At 38.9% G+C, this 24914-nt stretch overlaps 1 protein-coding gene across 1 annotated transcript in view; it reads left to right on the top strand.

The window, feature by feature from the left end:
• PAXBP1 (PAX3 and PAX7 binding protein 1) overlaps nucleotides 1–18583 on the top strand; it is a 33993-nt gene extending 15410 nt beyond the window's left edge. Inside the window, exons 9-18 of the mRNA XM_072806786.1 lie at nucleotides 2663–2762; nucleotides 2851–2966; nucleotides 4778–4977; nucleotides 6222–6366; nucleotides 7030–7151; nucleotides 8479–8555; nucleotides 8938–9004; nucleotides 13101–13247; nucleotides 15176–15330; nucleotides 17407–18583. Of these exons, the coding sequence (XP_072662887.1) occupies nucleotides 2663–2762; nucleotides 2851–2966; nucleotides 4778–4977; nucleotides 6222–6366; nucleotides 7030–7151; nucleotides 8479–8555; nucleotides 8938–9004; nucleotides 13101–13247; nucleotides 15176–15330; nucleotides 17407–17524 (1247 nt within the window). The 3' untranslated portion in view covers nucleotides 17525–18583. The remainder of the gene's footprint in view (nucleotides 1–2662; nucleotides 2763–2850; nucleotides 2967–4777; nucleotides 4978–6221; nucleotides 6367–7029; nucleotides 7152–8478; nucleotides 8556–8937; nucleotides 9005–13100; nucleotides 13248–15175; nucleotides 15331–17406) is intronic.
• The last annotated feature ends 6331 nt before the right edge of the window (nucleotides 18584–24914 follow it).

Below are 24914 nucleotides of genomic sequence, written 5' to 3'. Positions count from 1 at the left end.
TTCCGTTTTTCCATTGTGCTCCATATTCTTTGGTGCTCTATTAGGAATTTTCCCAGCATGGATTTCTCGCAGCTTCTTTTGTCATCTCTTTGTTCCTATCTCAACAGTTCTAAATGATGTGTGCATGAGAATTACACGTGATACAAATTTAAAATGCAGGTTTCCTGGTCCTATCCCCAGAGGTTTTTGCTAGGTCTTGGATGGTGACCAGTATCTGCATGTTAACCACGGGTGATCCAAGTGCCAAGGGCCCTAGTATTATTCTTTTTGAAAATAGTGCTTTGTCATACAGCGTGTCATCTAAAGTAGATGCTGGATCCCTGAGAAGGCATCCTGTGTGTGGGATGGGTTTGGAGCATTGTAAAGAGATGGTAGTATGGCCCTCAGAGCTGAGTGAGACTCATATGTGAGCCATATGAATGGCTTTGATCTTATACTTTTGCCTCACAAGCTTAAGTTGGATTATTGCCACAGTATTGGGCACCTAGATGGCTAATGCAGGCCTTCCAGATCACTTTTGATCCAGGCAGAACCAGATTTCTGGGCAGATTACAGGTAACCTTCTATGAAGGGAAGTGATTCCTTCTTAAGTTAAATGGTTTGTATGAGCTGTGCATTTTACCAAATACCTCTTCCTACCTATGATCTGTTCTTCATAATTTGGAGCTATTTACTTAAGTGGAATTAGAAGTAAGGGTTGAATGATGTATATTAATTAGATTGAAAGTTGAAAAGGAAGTCAAAAGTAATGAGAAAGTGAAAAATACTGTCTTGGAAGGGAGTATTCATTGTCAGAGGTTTGAGGAGCATTACATGGGACACAAAAGTATCCCTTCCATTTCTGATCTTTTTTTAAAGAAGCAACCTGAAATTAATCCTTTGAGATTTGTGAACACTTGCCACAGTTACTGCATGTAGTTCTTAGAGAAGTGAAGGAGGCTATCCCTTAATCATCTACTCTCTCATATCTCTCTTAATATACTGTAGAATTTTGTAAACATAGCAACATTTTAAGTATTTATAATAGCAATGAGTATTTTTAAACTATTTCTTTAAGGAAGGATACCTCTTAAAAAGACAAGAATCATTTTTATAGTTTGGGGCTTTAGCTAATTTACCTGTGCTGTGTGAACTCACAATTGAGGTGCAACAGGGACAGGCTTGTTTACCATGCTCATCTTTCTTTATTATTGCTGAACTCTAGAACAGACTTCCTTCCTAATGTCAGAACTATTTTGAAATATGAATGAACAATTCAGTAAGAAAGTCAACTTTTAAAATAGTTGGGTCTGTAGTAGTTAGGATACCCTGAAGTGTAGAGGGCTAATTTTGGGGTTTGTTTTTTTCCTGTTGCTGCTATTGGTGGCACATCTCTGATATTGGGGGAAAGTAGCAAAAACCTTAAATCAGTATTTTTCATTTTATGTGTTTTTCCCTGTATCCTATCCCTGGGATTGTTGGCTTCTATTTTGATCCCTGTCTTATGGATTATCTTTATAAAATGTAGAAATGAGAGAAGTATTGCAGACAGATATTACCACCACTCCTCTTCCTACCCTAGACAAGAGATTAGAGGACAGTTCTCTGGAGAAAGAGAATGGGTCCAGAGAAAAGACTCTGAGACACTAACATCTGGGAGCCCCCAACAGAAGAGTTGACATTCTCCCAGTGGTCAGATCTAGAGGCTGCTGTTAGACACCACCCACCTTTGTCCACAGAACTTCCAGGCTCATTCTTTTATTTGAGGTAGTTACTGATCATCAGAGATCGCAGCACACACAATAGAACCAGAGGAACTGAGGAAACAAAGACAACGCAGGTGACAGAAGGAAATATAAAATATACTTGCTACCCTTTGGGAGGTCATAGGAGGTGTCCTACATGTGACATAAGCTAGAGGATGCTATAGAAAAGGAGTATTCTAAGAATAAGAACCATCTCTTAGAAATTAAAAACATGGTGACTGAAATATAAATTTAAATAGGAAGGTTGGAAGGTTAAGGCTAGAAAGTTGCCCTAGAAAGTTAAAGAGAGATGAAAATAGGAAGCAAAAGAAGTACAGAATTCTGCTTTGAAAGCGATTGTTTGAGGCAGCATTTAAGTTGGTCTTCTTAGATCATGTTTCCAGTCTGCATGTTGATTCTGCCTTTGTTCTATAAATAGTAAGGAGAATAAATTTCTACTCAGCAAAATCAGAGTAAATAGGATAGATTACTAACTTCTCTGAAACAAAGCTGTTTTTCTCATCCTTCCTACTTGTGTTTCTTTTCTGTCATACCATTCAACATGTGATGCTTAACTTCTTCCTTAAAAAGTAATCTATTATTTTTCCCTTTGCACAGGTAATTTTGATTTTTAACTTATTTGATTATCATGATAGCATCAACTAGTTCTTACAAGTAGATATAAAAACAGTGATTAAGCCCAATTGTATTTGTGTAGGGTTGTTGAACTCTCCATTTATTTTTCTACTCCTTTTCATGGGAACGCAGAATAATACTGAGATTTGCTCTAAACTACAGAACTATCTGGTTTACCAGTTACTACAGAATCCTGCCATTGAGATTAGCAAACAGTCTATCATTATGGCTTATTCTGTGCAAACTCTTTCCTCAAGATTGTTGAAGGAAGGCTTTTAATTTTAACTATTGTTGTTTTACAGATAAAGCTCTAATGGCACCAAATCTTGATTCCTTTGGGCGAGATCGGGCACTGTATCAAGAGCATGCAAAACGCAGGATTGCAGAACGGGAGGCCAGGAGGTAATTCTAAAAATGTGTGGCTTTTGCTTTGTTTGCAAAGGGAGGAATCTCTTCTATCTGGTTTGGGAACATGATCTTTGTTATTTAGGACTCGTCGTAGACAAGCCAGAGAGCAAACCGGTAAGATGGCAGATCACCTTGAAGGCCTTTCCAGTGATGATGAAGAAACTTCTACAGATATTACAAATTTCAATCTGGAAAAAGGTTAGACATTTATTGGGAAATGAGATTTATTGCCACTTTTGTTTCTATTTGGATGTGGTTTTTACCATAAGGCGGTGTGAAGTTTTGTGGCCTCTGCGTTTAGAATCAGCCACTCTTTTCTTAATTGTAAAAACTTGCACCCATTTTTCTTAACTGAATATATGATGAATTCTCAAAAATAGTGATGATACCTTATCATGGGCTTTATTTAGCACTTGCATAATAAATGATATTACTCTTCAGAATCATAGAATTTTAAGTGACCAAAAAAAAAAAAGTGTCAGATTCCCAAGGATAGCCCTAATGCAACCTGTCCTAGGAAGGTACAGCTCGGCCATGGGACACTCAGCCCTGAAGGAAACTACTGATTTGGGGAGTTCTGAATAATTTCAACCAAGAGGAATAGTTACTACCAATATGTGCCAGAAAAGCTCCTGGAACTTTCAACTCATTGAAGTACAACTGTATTTTTCATTAATAAATATTTTTGTACTAAAAAAAAAAAAAGGGGGGTCTTCAGAAGTCTGCATTTCCCATCATTGGTTGTGGTTATTTGGAGTTTTACTGGCTACAAGCCATTGGAACTTAGTTAGAGAAGTCTATTTTTCTCCCACCTTTTTATAGTGAATATTTTTAAACAGACAGAAATTAGAAGGAATACCACAGTGATCACCCATGTACTTGTCACCCAGATTCAACAGTTCTACCAAGTTGAGGGAGGGGGTGGTATACCTGTGTGTATGTATATTGCTGAACTATTTCAAAGTAACCTATAAACATCATGATACTTTATAAGCAGTTGAGCATGTTTTAACTACAAGTTCTTAATATTGTGTCTATTTAGTAGCAGCTCTTGAGACTCTTTTTGGTGGATTATTCTGTATTTTCCAAACTAGAATCCACACGAGATTTCCTGCCCTGTATTTGGTTCCATTTTTTTCCCTAGAATTAATCAATGTCCATGAATTCCTTACACGTATACACACCCCTATTGTTTAAGACATTGTGTTTTTGAAGAGATCAGGCCACTTATTTGCATTCTACATTCTAAATTTGTCTGTTTTCTCATAGTCTTAGTTTGATTTTTCCATTCACTGTATTTCAACATAAGCCGGCACTTAAGTCTGAAGATTTGATTAGCTTCAAGTTAAGCTTTGTTTTGGCAAGAATACTTCATATAAGAGCCTGCTACTTATTGTATAATATCAGATGGCAAAGGTTGAATTGTCCCAGTATTAGTGATATTAAGATTGATCTTGAGAAGATTGTCACAAGTAGATCTCCCCATTATAAAAGATTCCTGTTTCCCAAGTCATCAGTGTCATCAAGTAACCTTCCACTTAAAGGTCTTAACATTCATTACTGATACTTGTCTGTGTCCATCCTTGCACTCACCAACAGATTTTGAAAGAAGTGTTATGATTGTTCACTGATCATAATGCACTTCTGATCTTTATAGTGATTTGTGAACTGACGAACTAGCAGCAAAGTCTGTACTTCATGCAATTACTCATGATTAATATACCATAGTAACTGAAATTTGAAACTTGTTGGGGGACAGGTGGCATTTAACAAAACTCTGGGAATAGGAAATGGTATATATTGGAGCCGTGCAAACACTCTGGTTTGCATAAGAGACATTTGAAACCTAAACTTACTCTCTTTATGCTTTCTGTTAAATTGCAATTAATAATGATTCTTCTGTTAATGAGCCTGAGTGATTCTGAAGCTACAAAGAAAATACTGAATTGTGTTTTGTCTACTCCATACTAAATTATGGTTCTCTGTGGGGTTTTTGTTGTTTTCTTTAGATCGCATTTCAAAAGAGTCCAGCAAGGTTTTTGAAGATGTCCTTGAAAGTTTCTATTCAATTGACTGTATTAAATCCCAATTTGAGGCATGGCGTTCAAAATACTATCTGTCCTACAAGGATGCTTACATCGGCCTTTGTTTGCCAAAGCTGTTCAACCCCCTTATACGGCTACAGCTTCTCACTTGGACTCCTCTCGAGGTAAGTGGCTTGTGTCACTAGTACCAAGCAATATAACATGATGCCTGGATAATTTTAATCTCAAAGCTAGCAAAATATTTTTCAAGGGAGATACGGTCACAGGGCTACAATACAGGTTGTATAATGTCATGATCTTTTATGCAGTCTTCCTTCTGAAGAGAGCTGTTTGTGATTTTCAGGTTACATACAGTGCTTTCCTCAACTAAAATTATACATAGTGGGATCCCTGAGTGGCGCAGCGGTTTAGCGCCTGTCTTTGGCCCAGGGCGTGATCCTGGAGACCTAGGATCAAATCCCACATCGGGCTCCCGGTGCATGGAGCCTGCTTCTCCCTCTGCCTGTGTCTTTGCCTCTCTCTCTCTCTGTGACTATCATAAATAAATAAAAATTAAAAAAAAAAAAGAAAAAGAAAAAAAATAAAATTATACATAGTGACACTGGGATATGAACATGAATGAATAAGAATTTGATTCTTTGGTCCTAGAAAGATTTAGAACCTCATGGGAAAGCTCAGTGAGGCAGATGTAAAAAGAGGACCTGAACTAAGTAGGTGGTAATGGAAATTGGGAGAATAATACAAATTGATAAATTTAGGAAGTGGAATCAATTGGACCTGTTGGCTTGGTTTATAAGAGGGGAAGCTAGATGGCCTATATGTGTTCAGTGGCCCTGTTTAAGGGAGAGTGTTAGAGGTTACCTACATGTGGACAGAGAACCATGGGCCTGAGTGAGATTGGCTGGGTTGAATGTGTAAGTTGTAAGGGGAAGAGGACTGAGGTTGGAGCCCTGGAAACAACTGAAAAACAAAAACTGAACATTTGACCTCCAGCTCCCATTTGCTCTTTGCTGGATATTGTGTCTTTGAACACAGCAATGGTTGGGGATTTGTGTGCATTTTGGAGTCGTTGTTCTGGGTCACTCCCTCCTCTGCCCCCACCACTTCCAGTTGTCTCAGCCACCCTGAACTCCAGTACTTTTCTCCACAACTGAATAAAACTGCTCTGCTTGCGATTCCCACCCTGCTCTGCTCTCTCCACCAGGAGCTCACCTCATGTGATTGTCTCCCTTTTGGGGTCCATCTTCCTATACTACCTTGTCCAGTGTCTGAAAATAGATGTTTCATATATTTCGTACAGTTTTTGTTTATGACTGAAGGTTAAATCCTGTCCGTTATTCTTAATTATGGCTAGAAGCAGAAATAGCAGATATTTTAAATGTTTTGCTTATAACATTCTTTTTTCTAGGCAAAATGTCGTGACTTTGAGAATATGCTGTGGTTTGAATCTTTGCTATTTTATGGTTGTGAAGAGCGAGAGCAAGAGAAAGATGATGTAGATGTTGCACTATTGCCTACCATTGTGGAAAAGGTGATTCTTCCTAAACTAACAGGTAGAGATTTCTGAATTGAACATTTAAACACATGGGTTTTCCAATTCTATTTTTATGAGTTTCTAACCAGAGCGTATTTCCTCATGGAAGTTATATTACAAATGCTAAGGTAACCACTGGACTAAAGGATAGATTTCTCTTAACCTAGGACATGGGGTGGGCTTGGAGTTGGAGACAGTAATTGATCCATAGATGAATTTTAGAGACTTTTATACACTATTTGAGGCAAAACTGAATACATAGTTTGGCAGGAGGGTACACATTTTCCTGGGGAGCAATTTTCATTACTTCCATCAATTTCTGAAAAAAAGATTAGGAATCATTGGTGTGGGAACCTATTTAAAATATTAAAAATAAAGTTTTAAGTTTAGTTAGGAATTCTTGATGCTGGGACATCTCCTAGGATATAGAAATCCTCCCCTCCCTGGCAATGTTTATTATCGCTGAGCAGCAGAAAATAGGACGAATCTATGCCCTCCCCACATTTGCCTAATCCTCAGCGTTCCCATTGTTAAGAGGACAAAGAAGACTGCAGCTTATACTATAAAGAGAGAAAAAGTAAATCAGGATTGGCATTTATAAGTTGAGGACTGCTTGACAGCAGATTTAAGTCAACTCCAATTTACTTCTGTATCTCAACACATTGTACTTTTCTCTTAATAGTAATAGCTGAAAATATGTGGGACCCTTTTTCTACGACACAGACTTCAAGAATGGTTGGAATTACACTAAAATTAATAAACGGATATCCTTCAGTAGTGAATGCAGAAAACAAAAATACACAGGTAATTTATTTATTGTCTGTAGAAGGTTTTTCCCTACCTTTTCCTTTTAAAATGAGCAAGAGTTGAGGGAATGAGTGATACGTTCTAAGACTTGCCAGAAAATCTCATTCTCTCAGGCCATCTGGTCCTTTACAGCCTGAAATATACAAGGTTTGAGATAATCATTTTTAATTTTAAAATCTCTGGCGAGGGCAGCCCAGGTGGCTCAGCGGTTTAGACCGCCTTCAGCCCAGGATGTGATCCTGGAGACCCGGGATCAAGTCCCACGTCAGGTTCCCTGCATGGAGCTTGCTTCTCCCTCTGCCTGTGTCTCTGCCTCTCTTTCTGTGTCTCATGAATAAATAAATAAAATCTTTAAAAAAATAAAAAATAAAATAAAATAAAATCTCTGGTGAGGGGATCCCTGGGTGGTTCAGCAGTTTAACGCCTGTCTTTGGCCGACGGCACGGCCCTGGAGTCCCGGGATCGCGTCCCGCATCGGGCTCCTGGCATGGAGCCTGCTTCTCCCTCTGCTTGTGTCTCTGCCTCTCTCTCTCTCTGTGTGTCTATCATGAATTAAAAAAAAAAAAAATCTCTGGCGAGATGATGTCATTACTCCACGTAGCCTCTCATCCTTCTCACCTCCCCACCCCCCACTAATCAAACATCCCTTTAAGAACTTTATTTTTTTGGGAAAAGAAGAATGTAAAACTACTACAGTGGGTAACTGCTGATGATTTAAATGCTAAAACATTTAAAAACAGTTTCCAAACTTGAGATTGCTGCCAACCTCTGGCGTTCTTAGGAGCTGTTTAGACACAGAATATGTACTCTTTTTTTTTTTTTTTTTTTAAGGTTTTACATATTTATTTGTGAGAAAGACAGCATGAGTAGGGGGTGCAGAGGGAAAGGGACAGGCATGCTCCCCCTGAGCAGGGGTTCGATTCCAGAACCCCAAGATAATGACCTGAGCCGAAGGCAGAGGTTTTAACCCCCTGGCCCTCTCAGGTGCCTGAGAAAAGGTACTCTTTATCACTATTTTCACTGACTTTATTTTGAGAAGAACCAGATTATGTGTCTGATCTTAAATCTTAGTGATATAGTAGACTCTAAGGGTTTACAGATTTCTAAGTGGCTTTATTGCCTGGTAGTTGAGGGCCCAATTAAGAATAGTGAGTATTAAAGACCTTTATGCTTTTAGAGAGAAAGGTAAAAAATTGAAGAAGACTATTGACTTGAAATCAAATACTACATAGTATATTTTAGAATATGACTTGTTTTTATTTCTTAAAATTCAACTTTTATCATGACCCTTATTAAAATGTGTGATCTGTTTTTTATTCTTCAGGTGTACCTAAAAGCACTTTTATTAAGAATGAGGAGAACATTAGATGATGATGTGTTCATGCCCTTGTATCCCAAAAAGTAAGTAACACCTCAAAACATTAAAGATGATAATATTCTCCATTGTCTTCCAGAGAAGACTTCTTAAATTCTTGAAAAACTAAAGGTAGCTTGAATATATAACTTTATGTATTGAGTGTAAACCTGTAGCCCAAAGAGACTTAAGTTGGTGGGGAAATTGTTCCCTTAAGCAGGATAAAGCAAATAAAACTTTTTGTTCCCCTTTGTATCTCACCACTATTTCCATTATCTTTTAAAACTTCCCTTCTGGAATATAGTTATTTGAAAATTTGAAAAATTACTTAACTCTTTTGTTTATCTATTTTAAAACTTGTAGAAATCTTCTCCAGGAATCACATGGCACTTAATATATAAAATGTTTGCTCATGTTTTTTTTTCTTAGTGTCTTGGAAAATAAAAATTCTGGGCCTTATTTGTTTTTTCAACGACAGTTTTGGTCTTCAGTTAAGGTATGTGTCTGTAGGCTATCTAAAAGACTTGAGATTTTGTTTGACTCATATATTTTGGAAGGTATTTTGCTATTTGATTAAGCAGATCTATAGGCTTAGGTTGATGTCTGTAAAGAAACTCCATTTTACAAAGTAATTTTATTCCAAAAGTTTACTCAGGTTTGGTGTTTCCACACAAGAAAATGTTTTCTGAGTTCCAAGCAAAGTCCAAGCTAGCCAAGTTAGCCATTTTAATGTATAAGTTACTTTATATATATGTATATACAGCCAGAGTTAATATATATGTATATAACAACTTGCTAAATCATAATTAATTTATTCATCAAGTATAGAGTATCAGTTACTTTTCTAAGGTGGGGAATATAGCACTGAATATAATAGAAGTAGAGTCTTTGTAGAGTTTATAATCAGCACAGTTGACAGCAGACAAGTATTATTAGCATCTCAGGTGTGATGAATCCTGAAAGGAGAAATTCAGGGTGATGTGGGAATATATAACAAGGGTACAGGAAAAAAAAAAAAAAAAAAAGGGTACAGAGACCTTCACTGATATGTTACAGAAGATCCCCGACTACCCTGAGTAAGTGATATTTAGATTATTAGACTAAAAGAATAAGTTAAGAGCTGGCACTGAGGTGAGGGAAGGCAGGATATATGAGAAAAACAGAAAAGTCCAAGATGCCTGGGGTAAGGGAAATGTGTGTTCACTACCCAAATCAAGATGGGAACACTTTTACCATCTCCCCAAATTCCCCAGTCTCCTTTGTAGTGGAGACCTCCCCTGTACCATGGCCGCCCATTTTTCTTGTCCTATGGTTTTCTTTGTAAGGGTGCCCTAGGAATAGTATTATTTACGGGATACTTTTGAGTCTGGCTTCACTCAGCATAATGCATTTGAGACTTATCAGTGTTGTCAGTAGTTCATGTCTTTTTATTGCTAAGTAGTCTTCCTTTGAAGGTGGATATGCCACAAGTTGCTATATTATTTTTTAATCCATTCCCCAATTGAGGAATATTGAATTGTTTCTAGTTTAGAGTGATTATGAATAAAGCTGCTGTAAACATTTGTATACAGGCCTTTTCTGGATATGTAAGTTTACATTTCACTTGGGTGAAGAATACCTATGCAAAGCTGGTTTTCAAATCAACAATACATTAATGTTCCCCAATTATTCCTCATTTTCACCACGTAATGCACACGGTATTGTCAGTTTTGGAGTGGTGGGTTTTTTTAAGTCATTCTACTATGTGTGTAGTGTTGTCCTGTTAGTCTTAATTTGTATTTCTCCAATGACTGATGATGTTGAGCATGTTTTCATGTGTTTATTTGCTATGTTCTCTTGTGAAGTATCTGTTCAAATCTTTTGCTTTTTTTTTTTTTTTAAGATTTTACTTACTTGAAAGAGCTGGGGGAAAGGCAGAGGGAGAGGGAGAAGCAGACTTGCCACTGAGCAGGGACCTCAATGTGGAGCTCAATCCCAGGACCCTGGGATCATGACCTGAGCCAAAGGCAGATGCTTAATGAACTGAGCCACCCAGGCACCCAAATTTTTGCATTTTTAAAAATTGTCTTACTGAGATTTGAGTTCATATTCTGGGTATAAATTCTTTACCAGATGTATAGTTTGCAGTTTTTCTTTGCTACTGTGTGGCTTATCTTCATGCTCTAACAGTCTTTCAAAGTGCAGAAGTTCCTCATTTTGATGGAGTCTGGTTAAACACTTTTTCCTATTAAGGGTTGTGTTTTGGGTGTCATATCTAAGAAATCTTTGCCTAACACAAGACCACAAAGTTTTTCTCCTGTCATTTCATCTAGATAGTTCATAGTTTCAGGCTTTACATTTAAGTCTGTAATCCATTTTGAGTTAAGTTTTTTAGCAGATGTGGGGGCCTGGATTGAACTTCGTTCCAGAGTTTATTGAAAAGGCTTTTTTTTAAATTAAGTTTTACAATTTTTATTTTAGTTCTAGGTATAGTTAATATATGGCATTATATTAGTTTCAGGCACACAATATAGTGGTCAACCATTCTATACATTTCTCAGTATTCATGATGTGTCCACTCCTTAATCCCCATCACCTGTTTCACTCATCACCTCCCCATCCCCAGCCTCCCTTCTCGTGAATATCAGTTCTCGTTAGTTTTGAGTCTGTTTCTTGGTTTGTCTTTCTCTTTGCTTGTTCCTTTTGTTTCTTAACATATAAGTGAGATCATAGGGCATTTCTTTCTCTTACTGATTTATTTCACTTAGCATTATACTCTCTAGCTCCATATTGCAAATGGCAAGATTTCATTCTGGATGATGGCTGAATATTCTGTTTGTGTGTGTGTGTTTGTGTGTGTATACGGTATATATACCACATCATTTTTATCTACTATCAATTGATGAACACTTGGGCTGCTTCCATAATTTGGCTATTATAAATAATGCTGACAATTCAAAATGTCGTTATTGAATTGTTTGTGTACCTTTGTTGAAAATTAATATTGGTCATGGAAGGGTTTTTAGCAGGGAAGTGACATGCACAAATTGCCGTTTTTAAGATTACTCTGGCTGTTGTTTGGATAATGGATCACAGCAGGTAAGGTTAGCAATAATGAAAATTTATTATGGATGTAATATGTGCCAAGCACTGTGCCATACCCTTTATTGTTGAATCTTCACAGTAGCCTATGAACTAGACCCTATTATATTCTCATACTACTCCTGGAGCAGTTGGGCAACAGAATAACCTGCCCAGAGTCATTCTTTTGTTCAGTGTAGAAATGGGAAGCTAAGTGAGGCCAGTCTGACTAATGAGCAGCTCCTCTCAGTCGGGTTCTGTGAAAAAATGCCTAATGCCCTAAGTCCTCCATGGAACATAATGAATCCTCTTTCCCTGTGTCTAGAATGGTACTTGCTATGTACCAACTTTGGGAAAATTAAATAAGAAATAACTCAGATCATTTTCTGTAGGTTTTAGTTCTCTCACAGAACCCTGCTTAAGGACTACTCTAGAGCTTATGCTCATAATTGCTTAAGGGACGGTGGGGTCCAGAAAGAGACGATGGCAGCTTGGATTGGGGGGTGGCAACAGGAACTGAGAGAAATGGACACAGTGGATGGAAATGGGGTCACACAGCTTCAGGGAAAGGTGAAGAATAACATCCAGGCATCCGGCGTACTGAGTTGGTTGGATAATGTTAATGTTTACTGAGCTGGGAAATACTGAGAAACTTTTATGGTGGGTTGGGCCGGGCCCTCCCATTTTGTAATAATGGCTTCTATTTTGCATGTATTGAGCTTTAGTAGCTTGAACTCAGTTCAGGTTCGTGAGATTGAGTAAACATGCAGTGTTGTAGTCAGAGAATTTCCATCTTTTTGAGGATGGTTGTAGGACTCACTTAACCATGATTTTTAATGAAGGACATTTATCTAAGAATCAGCACTTCCCTGGTAGTACTTTCTATGATGATGGAAGATACTCTGTTTTTGGCCTGGCATATGTAGTAGTCACTAGCTTCATGTAGCTATTTATGTCTCAGTTAGTTTTAACTAATTAAAGCTTAAAATTCAAATCTTTAGTCATTTGAGGCAGTATTTGGACCCTTTAAAACTGTTAATACTTCAGCAAGACATAGTCCACTGTATTTCTTTCACAAGGTGTTTTACTCTGTAACTATTTTCTTTGACTTAATAGTACCTCTGGATAGTTTTTCTTATCATAAAAAAAAATTTACCAGACTTGTAGAAAGAGAGATCTGATGTGTGTTTGCCAGAAGTGGGAGTCTAGGATGGAAGTGAGTAGGGGGGTTCTGGTGAAAGGGATCCAAAAGTACAGATTTCCAGTTACAGATGAAAAAGTTCTGTGAATGTAATGTACAACGTGGTGGCTGTAGGTGATAATAACGTGATATATATTTAAAGCTGAGAGAGTAGATCTTAAAAGTTCTCGTCACAAGGGAAAAAATTCAGAGTTAGGTGAAGGATGCTAACTTACTGTGGTGATCATTTCACAATATATACTTAGATCAAATCATTATGTTGTACACCTTATACAGTGTTATGTGTCAATGATCTCAGTCTGAGGGGAAATAATTTCTTTTCTCGTTCTAGCTATTAGGGAATTTTCTTCAGTGGTATGGCATTTTCTCCAATAAAACTCTTCAGGAATTGTCAATAGATGGTTTATTAAACAGATACATTCTCATGGCTTTTCAGAATTCTGAATATGGAGATGACAGCATCAAAAAAGCCCAAAATGTGAGTTAAATGATACATATTGTAGTTTGTAAAGCATGTAAATTACAATGAATTAAGTTTCCTTTATTTGAGGAGAGATTTTAGACTTTGTGAAAACCCCTTTGATTATTGACCTTGGTGAAATGTTGACAATCAGTTTACCTCCCAGGTAGCTCTGAACCCCCTTAGAATTTTTCACATAAAAATGTATATTGTAATATATGTATCTATCCTTTTATCCATCTATTATATCATTATTTTGGTAGGTGTTAAAGTTGTTAATTTCAGAATAATAAATTTTTTACAATTGGATGCATACTATTTTGAGTGTTATTATAGCAATAGTCTCTCATTGAAATAATTTTAATTTTTTTTTTTATGATTTTATTTATTTATTCATGAGGGACACATAGAGAGAGTCAGAGGGAAAGGGAGGCAGACTCCTCAAGGGGAGCCCAGTGTGGGTGGGACTCCATCCCAGGAGTCCAGGACCACACCCTCAGCTGAAGGCTGATGCTCAACTGCTGAGCCACCCAGGCATCCCTGTTTAATTTTATTTTGTTTTCTATTTTATGGGAGTTAGTTTCATGTTTTTTATATTTTAAGATTTTATTCTCAAACAATCTACATCCAATGTGGGGCTTGAACTTACCATCCGTATTAGATCAAGAGTAATATGCCCTATAGCACCCCTAATTTCCCTTTTTTGAAAATATTTTTTGAAATAACTATAAAATTAAAATTTGCAAGTACGATAGAAAATTTTTTCCCTCAACCATGCCAGAGTAAGTTTCTAACATGATACTCCCCTGCCTCAAATACTTTTATGTCTGTTTCCTATAAACATGGGTGTTCTTATATATAATTGCAAGCTATCAATATAATTTATCTATTACTGTCACCTAAGCTTTGAGATCTTTTAAGTTTTGTCAGTTATGTCGATAATATCACATCCTTGGCAAAATACTTCCCAGATCATTCTTGGCATTTAATTATCATGTCTTCGTAGTCTCCTTTAATCTGGAAGAGTTCTTGGCTTTCCTTGACCTTTACAAAACCTTGACACTTTTGAAGGTGAAGGGCTAGTTATTTTGCAGAATGTCCCTCAACTTGGGTTTGTTTTTTTTTTTTAATCTTTTCATGATTGGGTTCAGATTCTGCATCTTTGGCAGGAACTGTCCCAGATTTCATTTGAGTCCCTGCCAGTTGACTTCTGTGACCTTGTAACATGTCCTCTCATTTTGGGGGAGCACTTTCTTTCTGGCCCGTGATGTTCCAGGCTCATCTTCTACTTGCTTGACCCCAGCTCTGGAATCAGTCATTTTCCCAAGCATCCCTGGGTCCTTTGGTCCTCTGCTCACTTAAATGAATCCTCCTGGTACATTGCTCTCCCCCATGTGGAAACTAGCCTCCCCTTACTAGGGTTTTGTACTGACACCATGCCCAGGTCACCTCCTGCCCTAAGCCACCCCCCTGCTGCACTATTCTCTTGAACCCACTCTGGGCCAGCTTGGACACCTACTCACAGAATTGGTCAGAATGTGGAGGGGCTACACATGTTTATGCTGTGATACTTATGCTGCACATGTTTTTATATCAAAAGCCACTGATAAAAATGGCAATTCAGTTCATTTTGGGCTTCCTGGAAGACAGGAAAATGAAGCAATTGGTTAACAGTTTTATGTTCCTAATTTCCTTAAATATTGAAGGTCATTTATCTTTTGTTTTGAGTACCTGTTGTTGAAGTTAAAAGTACAGATAATATTCAGGTATATTTGTATAGTTAATGTGGAAAGTCAGGTTGAAAAGAATGTCTCTTCAAAGGTATTGGCGATACATATATAGTTCAATAGCAGGTCTTCTAGTTACATACATTTTACCCCCTGTCTAGGCTCAGCTTTTAGACAATTTATTTTAACTATTTTATTTTACATCTTTCTTCTTCATAGGTAATCAATTGTTTCCCAAAGCAGTGGTTCATGAACCTGAAAGGAGAAAGAACTATTTCTCAGTTAGAAAACTTCTGTCGATACCTTGTACATTTAGCAGATACAATCTACAGAAACAGTATCGGATGTTCCGATGTGGAAAAAAGAAATGCAAGGTAATTTTTTGGTAATTGTTTAATGAAATGGTGGGCTAGACTCTTTATTTTTTGTCACATTTAGTATTATTAAAATGTCTTAGAGTCATGTTTATATTTTACCTTAAATTGTGCATTGATTTGGTATTGGAAAACCCACCAAAAATACACATCCTTTTTCATTTTTGCAGTTTTACCTAATCTTTTTTTTTTTATATGTTATTTATGAAGGTATTAAGGAGGACTTCTGGTAAGCACCAGTTCTAAGGAGAATGAATGAATCATGGTTTTCTCTTGTCTCCTTTGAAGAATTGGGGAGATTTCAGGCTCTTAGAATGTCATGGATCTTAATCTCTGGAAGTTCATAATAGAGATAAAAACACTCAAAAAGCTGGTCACAAAAACTTAAGTGTATTAAAGGTTAGCCAATTTCAGGACATTTGTTCTCCGTGTGGAGTTCTCTTGTATCCATCTCATATAGGCTTAAGGTTCATGATTTTTGGGGAGCAGTTTGTACACAGTTTTTACCAAGAGTTGCAAGGAAGGAATGAACCATTATCCTTTTTTGCTTATGTTGTCTTGGATATTCATGTAATTTGGGGATAAATCTCTAGCATAAAAAAGTAAGTAATAATATTAAGAAGTACAATTTGAAAGAATTTTCTAAGTTTTATTTCATATAGTCTTCTGTCAGAGTTTTCATATTCAGAATATACACCATTAGTCATATCCCTGTAACAAAATGTTTTTCTTTTCCCTCATTTCCCTTCCATGGAGAAGAATTCTATTTTCTTTAACAAATTTGCTGTTTTACAATAAAGTTAAAAACCAAGTAGATAGTAAAGATTTTAGTGGTAAAATTCTTTGGCAGGTGATTTTGATTTATATTTTAATTTCATCTTTAGGTCATTTTGTTGTTGGTTGATATTTATTGGCACTAGTATTTCTCCTTAGTGTTTCTTACTAGATCAGTCCTAATCGTTTTTTAAATTTTGATTTGTTTATATATAACTGTTTTTGTTAGGAAGTTAAATGCCAACAAATGGTATTTACTTTTCTACAGAAAAGAACTTCAGGGCAGCCCGGGTGGCTCAGTGGTATAGTGCCGCCTTCAGCCCAGGGCGTGATCCTGGAGACCCGGGATCCAGTACCACGTCAGGCTCCCTGCATGGAGCCTGCTTCTCCCTCTGCCTGTGTCTCTGCCTCTCTCTCTTTCTCTCTGTGTCTCTCATTAATAAATAAATAAAATTCTTAAAAAGAAAAGAAAAGAAAACTTCATCCATTAAAAGCATTTGCTGTGAGCAGAGCCCTTAAGATAGGTTCCATGTGGGTTACAAAGTTTTACAAATATAATCCTTCCCTGAAAGATGCTTGCTACAATTTTGCAGATAAAGCTAATAATGTCACATTGTATGCTGTTTCTCACACATGGTTCAAACTTCATTGTTCAAATGGTCATTCTTCAAGTGGTTCCTGGATTATCGTCATCACCTGGGAGATTTGTTAGAAATGCAAATCTCAGGCCCTACTCCAGACCTACTGATTTTGAATTCTGGGGGTGGGGCCTAGTGATCTATGTATCAGCAGTCCTTTAAGTAATTATGATATATGCTAAAATTTGAGGACTACTGGGAATGGCTGCTAGCTGGGGTGATAGAGGAAGCCAGTTTATGCTCTTAGCAAATTTTGGAAGAATGGAGATTATGCAAGATTGGGGATGAATACACACAGATACATTTATGTTCCAGATAATTTCGGAAAGACCTGGGAACTCTGGTTTGGGAGAATGGGAAGCAGGTCTCTGAAGTAGTTTGGCAATAGATTGCTTTCTCTCCTATCTAGATATCCGTGAAAATCATTGATCTGAATGAAATTTTGGGGTGGTTTTGTTTTTGAAAGTAGATCCTTGGTCTCCGGGCTAGTCATTTAAACATATACCAGTTTTGTTTTATACGGACAAATTTATTTATTTTTTTTGCATGCTGTAGCTTGCTTATCTCTGTCTTCTTTAAAAATGTACGCTTGAAAAAATTGCAAACCTCAAAAATGGTCATAAAATCAGTAACTTAAGATGTTGTTACATTTTTTCTTTTCTAGGGAAAACATAAAACAGATAGTAAAACTCCTTGCAAGTGTTCGCGCTTTGGATCATGCCATGTCTGTTGCAAGTGACCATAATGTGAAAGAATTTAAGTCTTTGATTGAAGGAAAATAGATCTGTGAGACTAAAAAGCCTGTTTGCTTTAATACCATTCCCAGTGTATAAATTTTGTATATATGTAAAGTTTCTTAACTGTAAAATACTGATTCTTGTTTTAATACAAAGAACATTATTAATATTCAATACTGTGTCCTTAAATGCAATTTCTTTGGAATGAAAGGAATTCACATTATTTCTAGGAAGCCTATTAATGTTTTCCTTACTGCCTGTCATACTTTGTTTACAGACGTATTTTTTATGGTCCTTCAAATTAACCCTCTCAGTTAATTGTTCTGTAAACGATGTGTGCAGTGTAAATTGTGTAATTATGCATATATATATTTATACCACCATGGAGTTACTTTCACACTGGAAATTTGTGGTGTTTTTCTACAGAGTAAGCCTTTTAACAGCAGAAAATTATTCAGTAGCAAATTGTCTTAGGGAAATTACTACACTGTTGCAACAAAAGGGCTGGCAAGTGACTAAGTGTTCATCACCTTTTGGTTAGCAGTTGCTATCACTGTAGCTTTGCTGCCTTAAAATTGAGAGTTGAGTGTGGACTTAGTCATTGGGTGAATGGAAACTTTCTTCCTTGAATCAGCATTACAGTCAAATGTGGGTTTAATATGAACTCTAAATGATATATGCAACATAGGTTTTTGAGAAGAACGTAGAAGTGTAACTTTTAGAAATAATAGCCCTACAAACCTAATGCATGGTTTTGGGCTGACTGTCCTGTCTCATTCATGATTTTACCCCCTGACCAGCTTACAAAAATACATGCATTTGAATTTTAGTAGTCTGTCATTTTATTTAAAATCCCACATATGTGAGTTATATATGCAATAAAGAATACGCCTTGCTGATTAGGTACACCCAGGCAATTTAATATCCTTGGTCTTCTATAATGTTTATACCACATTGTAAATATTCAGAGAACTTGTTTTAAAGTTTATGCTTTCTGATTCTGTGATTTTCAAAAGAGGAACTTTTTGGAAATTAAGGACTATTGTTTGATAATTATATATGTAATTAAGCTTTAGCCAAGCATTAAATTAATTTTTAAATAGATCCTTTGTTGTATTTTGCTGGTGACTAATTTTAGAGCATTTCAAATAACATTTATAACAGTGTCATGCACTCTTAAGTGCTCTGTCAGTTTTTTGTTTTGTTTTTCAGATTTTATTTATTTATTCATGAAAGACACAGAGGGAGCCAGGGGCAGAGACACAGGCAGAGGGAGAAGCAGGCTCCTTGCAGGGAGCCCGACATGAGATCCGATCCCGGGTCTCCAGGATCACGCCTTGGGCTGAAGGCAGGTGCGAAACCACTGAGCCACCCAGGCTGCCCTGCTCTGTCAGTTTTATCTTTATTGTAGGAACACTACTTATCCCTACATATTCATTCTGTTTCACAATCATGGCCTAGTGAACAGGATTAAAATGAGAACCTCAGTGGAATAACACATATACACATGGATAGTTACAACATTCACATCATTTGTGCCTTAAGTTTGTGTTTCCAACTCCATTAGACTGGTGACTTTTCCTGTATCTACTTTGAAGGACTCTTGGAGTAAGCTTGGAGACTTTTTTATCCTGTGCAATCCCTCAGGCTGTTTTGGTTTCAGGATTGGGTTTGCATACCACATAGGGACCTTGATGTGAAGTGAATTGAGTGTAGTGCATAAAACAAGAGTTCTCCTGTCTCAGCCGGAAAAGGTTTTGTTCCTGAAAGAGCTTAAGTACATCCTTATGAAGGGAATTGGCAAAAGATAAATAGAGGGTGACATTTTAATAAAGCTAAAGGTTGGCTGCTTCAATTTTTCCTTTTGTTCAGTCTTCTGAATTAACTCCAAGATAGGTGAGAAAGGTTTTTGAAAAGGAAAGTTATTTTATTGAAACAATATAAACCAGTCATAAAGACTTATGGCTATGTTTTACCATGTGACGGCGGTGCCCCACCCTTACCCCTGTGGATGCTCTGGTGTCCTGCAGGTCTGCCTGAGGGCTTTCCTTTGGCCTGTGCAGTACACTGGAGTGCCCACCAGATAATGTCCCAGGGAACAGCCCTCAGCCAAAGAAGGGAACAGGAAAAGAAATACTCAGTAGTCTGGGTCCTCTGGGGAGGCAGTCGCTGAGGTAACATTAGATAATGCAGGAGGTTTTTGATAGGGAAAAGAGAAGGAGCTGGACAAGACCAGGAGAGCCTAAGAATTGAGAGTTCATGAGGCAGGCAGGACCTCTGAAGCAGAAATGGGAGGAATGAAGTCTCAGATGCAACAGTTAAGAAGGTCTCAGCAGGCCTGACAGGAACTCCTCAACCCAGAGTCACAGTTCTTTGAGGGACTTCATGTCTCTAGGAGCTAGCCTGCCTTTGTCTCCCCACTACACTCAGTCATTGGTGCCCAGGGTCTCTTTGTGGGAGACTGGGAAGGCACGATTTCAGGTCTACCATACCAACCACACACACCAGTTTCTTACTTATTTGAGAGCGAGTCAGAGTGAGCACAAGCAGAAGGAGCAGCAGGCTCCCTGCTGAGCAGGACTCCATCCAAGGACCCTGGGATCATGATCTGAGCTGAAGGAAGATGCTGCGCTGGCAGCCACCCAAGTGCCTCATCACACCAGTTCCTAATCTCTCCAGTATGTTCGTCATCGTCTCCCAGAGGGCTTCAGCTGGCTTGAATCATAGTTGCTGGCAGTGATGATAACCTCATTACTCAGAATTGGCCCCAAATTGTACAGCCTCACCGTGAGTCCCTTCCTCATGAGAGTATCCTAAAATGTAAAATTGCCTAATACCTTTAAAGCTAGATTTATTGAGGTATAAGTTATAAACAGTAAAGTTTGCCCTCTTAAACTTACGTGCATTACTGGTCAGTGAGTTCTGACAAGTGCCTCATTTTGTTTTAAAAGCTAATTTCCCTCAAGACCAGGAAATCCTAAAAATGGTCAGAGGTTGTAGAGCTGCAAAGTGCAATGTGTAAGGTGCTACACTGTAGTGATTCTGTATGGTTACAAGAACTCATCTCTAATGTGATAGCCATACGGTAAAGGGATTCGCCATCACCAATTGTAACAACATTTTGGTCTGTTGTTTCAGGTAAATTAAAGCACTAGAAGAACTTATACATGTAGTAAGAACGATGTAAAATGTCTGAATGTTTGGGAGGCCTGATGCTTTGATACGGCTCTCATTGTCCAAAATGTTTTGGAGACTGTCCTTCACAATGGAAATTATGGATAATGGGTTCACAGTTGCTGGGAGAGGCTTCAGACTTAACTGGCAAAGGCAGACAGGCTAAAAGTTTATGGAATTGGTTTTGATGTACAATGTTGACTGGCCTCTGGTCTGCTTCTGGACCTCCAGGCCTCAGTAATTTATGCTGGCTTAACCCTAGGCCTGCAGCCCTAACTCGGAGGGGTTTGGATGTTAACAATCCTCCAGCTCAATGAGAATGCCTAGCACAACATTTCTTGGAAGATATACTATGGTCCTTAGTTTAGGGCCTTTTACTTAAAAAGATCTTCAGAGGGACACCTGGGTGGCTCAGCGGTTTAGTGCCTGCCTTCGGCCCAGAGCATGATCCTGGAGTCCTGGGATCGAGTCCCACGTCAGGCTCCCTGCATGGAGCCTACTTCTCCCTCTGCCTACGTCTGCCTCTCTCTCTCTGTCTCTCATGAATAAATAAATAAAATCTTTAAAAAAAAAAAAAAAAGATTTTCAGGAAACTAATATCCTGAGCTTGATGATTCAAAACACAGGGTAAAGGGTGAAAGATTTGTCAAATTCTTAGCCATGTTAAGCTACTCTACAAAAGGCACTTTGCCCATAAAAGCTTAACTTTTGTAGCCATAGGTGTTGAAATTCCAGAGACACCTGCTGCTCAAGGACCAAGAGCTAGGTTGACATGAACACCCTCCAGCTCTGATCTCAATGAGGCTGTGCCCTCCCTTTGCTCTGGTCCTTCCGTTTCCATAACAATCCTTGTGTATCATTAAAACAAACCCCTTCACTTACTCTGTGAGGTGGTCTGTTATTCCAAATGAAAACTTTTTGACACACACAAGGTTCCTGTTCATCACAGGGGTAATGTCCTTATCTATGGTATGTGTGAGCAATTTTTCAGTCTTTGAAAAGTTTTTGATTTTATTTTCACAATGATTCTGCTCTCAAGCTTAGTATGTATCCTACTTACAGGGGTTCCATTTTCCATTTTAAAATCTTTTCCTTTGCTGATTGCTACAAACTTACTCTAAGCACATGGTTAATGCTATTTGGAAGCTACTGTTGTGCTGCCTCTCAGGGAGCTGTCCCTTTCTATACACTAATAGCTCTGCAGAATCTGATACAGCTCTAGTCTATGTAACCTGAACAAGAGCCTGTTAGAGATAACTGGATCAGGCTGTTAATATTCCCCAAGTTTGCCAAAGGTTTTCTAGTATTTTTGATAAAACTCAGGCTTTAAGGAAAAGTAGACCCTACTACTAATTTGTATTTTAGACATCTGTCAAAATTCGTGATCTAGTAACCTGGTACATAGTTTTTAAAAATCTCTTGGGAATAATATGTTATTTCTAAATTAACCCTAGCTACAGTGTACTGGGGACAGACTATTAGATTGAGCCATTTATAGTTCCCTATAGGAGTATTTTGGACTTAATAGAAATGATGAGTGCATATATTAACTTGATACAGAGAACTGACCATAGGAGAAATAATTTGGTCAAAAATCAACATTTAAAACTCAAGAGTGTTTGCCGTCAATTTGTTGATGCTATTGAAGCTCGTATCTGAATCATCTATCTGGGACTGTTTTTGGTCTTCTCAGTTTCTCTCCTGATGGGAAGTCATAAAAGACTTGCATTGATTGCCTGGGGCTATTGTAACAAATTATCACAAACTGGGTAATTTTAAACAATAGAAATTCTCTCACAGTTCTGGAATCCAGAAGTTCACAATCAAGGTGGTGGCAAGGCCATGCTCCTCCAAAGGCTCTAGGGAAGAATCCTATCTGCTCTCTCTGGTGGCTTCTAGAGGTGGCTACAGACATTCCTTGGCTAGTGGCCACATTGCTCCAGTCTCTTCTGTTTTCACATTGTGTCTGTGAGTCTAATTTCTCTCTGCTACCCTTTAAGGACAGCTGTGATTACATTTAGGGCCTACCCAGATAATGCAAAATAATCTCAGATCACATTAGCAAAGGCTTTGTTTTCCCTACAAATTAACGTTCACATGTTCCAGGGATTAGGACATATTTTTTTCAGCCTACCACAGGCCTCATTGCTCATTTTCAAGGGAAAAGAAAGTGTCAGCACATCTCTGTGGGTCCTTAAGACCTCATTAAGAAGTTTGTGGGTGCCCCTTAACATGTATTTTAAGTCAGCCACCCCAACCCCTGACACTTCAAATCTGGGGAAACTCTGTCCAGCTATTTTCATGTGCTGTAACAAGTATAAGTAATAAGGAGGGACAAGAAAAGGAAGGAATAAAATTTTATGAAAGTCACTAGTAAAATGGCCCTTGTGTTCAAGGGCATGTGCTTATTTCATGACTAAAATAATTTTGAAAGGCTTTGGAAAAATCCTTGCCTTCTGACAACTCTGATAATGAGTCCTGCTTACCCTCACTCCCACCCCCAGTTCATTCCAAAGAAAGAAACAACAGTTTAAACCCATATCCAAGAAACTTTGACCTTAATCTCCTTAGTCCAAACTCCAAGGAAATCAGAAATAGAACATCTACTCCTAAAAGAGCCCAGCTCCCATAATTGCCACTCTGAGAAGGAGGGGTTCCCAGTGTAGCCTCGTGGATAGGCATGGTGGAAGTCGTCTTAGATTAGGAGTGGGCACGTTTGGTTTCAGGTCCCAATTCCACTTGAAATTCAGTAAATTTTAACAACTCATCTTTTCTGCATTTCAGCTGACATTAAAAAAAAAAAAAAAAAAAAAAACAACTCCCAAGCAAAGTGTTCAATAACATCAACATCTCTCCTGGAGCGATATCCTTCCATATGTTTTTCTGGTGCATACATCTGGTATTCCTTCAGGGCTAGAGAGGCATTATAATTGAATAGGCAAATAAGAAAATTTCCATTCCCACCCACTCCCATGTACTTTCCTCTGTCAAATGCAATCTCTAATTGAAATGGATTCTTCAGGGGTAGGGGGTGGGGTGGAGGGGGGGGGTGGAAGCAACCCCAGTCCAGCAGAAAATCTTCATTTAAGTTTAATTCTCAGTCACCACTACTGAGAGCCAAACACCTTTTTCTTCTTTTTTTTTTCAAACACCTTTTTCTAAGTCAATAGTACTAAATGAGAAATCCTCTCCAGTTCTCAGAACTAAAACGTGTCTTTGCATACTGTCCTTCTAGAAAAGAAATGGCTTCTCTTCTAGTGAATGAGAGCTTCTTTAGTATCCTGAAACCAGGGTGGGTCCAGCTTCTCTAAAACGGATGAAGAAATGTTAAATCAAGCCGCGTGACACAGGGCCTGCAAGGAGGGGGGAAATGAGTTTGTGCAATATAACAAATTTAAATTCTGCTTTCGCTGCTGAAATAAAAGCAAGAAGGGGAAGAGGTAAAAAAAAAAAAAAAAGAAAAAAGGAAAAAAAAAACGAAAGCAAGCAGGGACGGTTTCTCAGAGTGTCAGAGTGCTGGGTTCTTCAGGGTTTCAATTCCCTTTGGCCCCGTTGGCTTTGACTTCATTCCCATATTTGGGTCTGATAGGTGGAAGCAGAAGGAGAAGTCCGTGGGACACACTGATGGCCACGTAGCGTGCTTTGTTGAGAAATGAGTACACGGAACGGGTTAGATGCCTTTGCCTATTAAATTCCACGGTTGACCCAAGCTGTCGGCCATTCCCTGCCAACCACAGCTGCCTCCGGGCCTTGAGGTCCCGGCGTGTGACCCCCGCCCCTCCCGGTGTCCACGGCTCGGCGCCGTCTCACAGTGGAACCCTCCAGAAGAGAAGGCAGCCCACGGAGTTGCTGCAGGGCAGGCATTCGTTCCGCTTCTGCTGCCCACCCAGACACGCTCGGCGCAGGCACCGGGCGCTGCGGGCGGGGAGGCACCATGGACAGCTCTCCGGGCGCCGCCCGAGCCTCCGCCGCCCCGCGGGACACCCGGCCGGGCACGCGCCAGTCCCCGCGCCCCAGAGCTTTCCCTGGCGCCCGCGGGGACGGTTGGTACGCTCTGAAGAAGCCCACGCGGGCGGGCCGGGGGAGGCCGAGCCTCCTGTCCCCGCCTCCCCAGCGGGGCGACCTGCGACTCCCGCCGGGACCCCAGGGCGGCTCTCGACGAGGGTGGCCGCGCGCGCGCCGAGAAGGTAGAGACCCGCGGTAGGGCTCGGGTGGGCGTGGCCTGCCGCCTGCCGCCCCGCCCCCCGAGGGGCGGGCCTTC

The sequence above is a fragment of the Canis lupus genome, chromosome 30 (assembly GCF_048164855.1).
Source record: "Canis lupus baileyi chromosome 30, mCanLup2.hap1, whole genome shotgun sequence".
In the NCBI taxonomy this organism is placed as follows: domain Eukaryota; kingdom Metazoa; phylum Chordata; class Mammalia; order Carnivora; family Canidae; genus Canis; species Canis lupus.
This window is presented reverse-complemented; position numbering and strand designations above follow the sequence as displayed.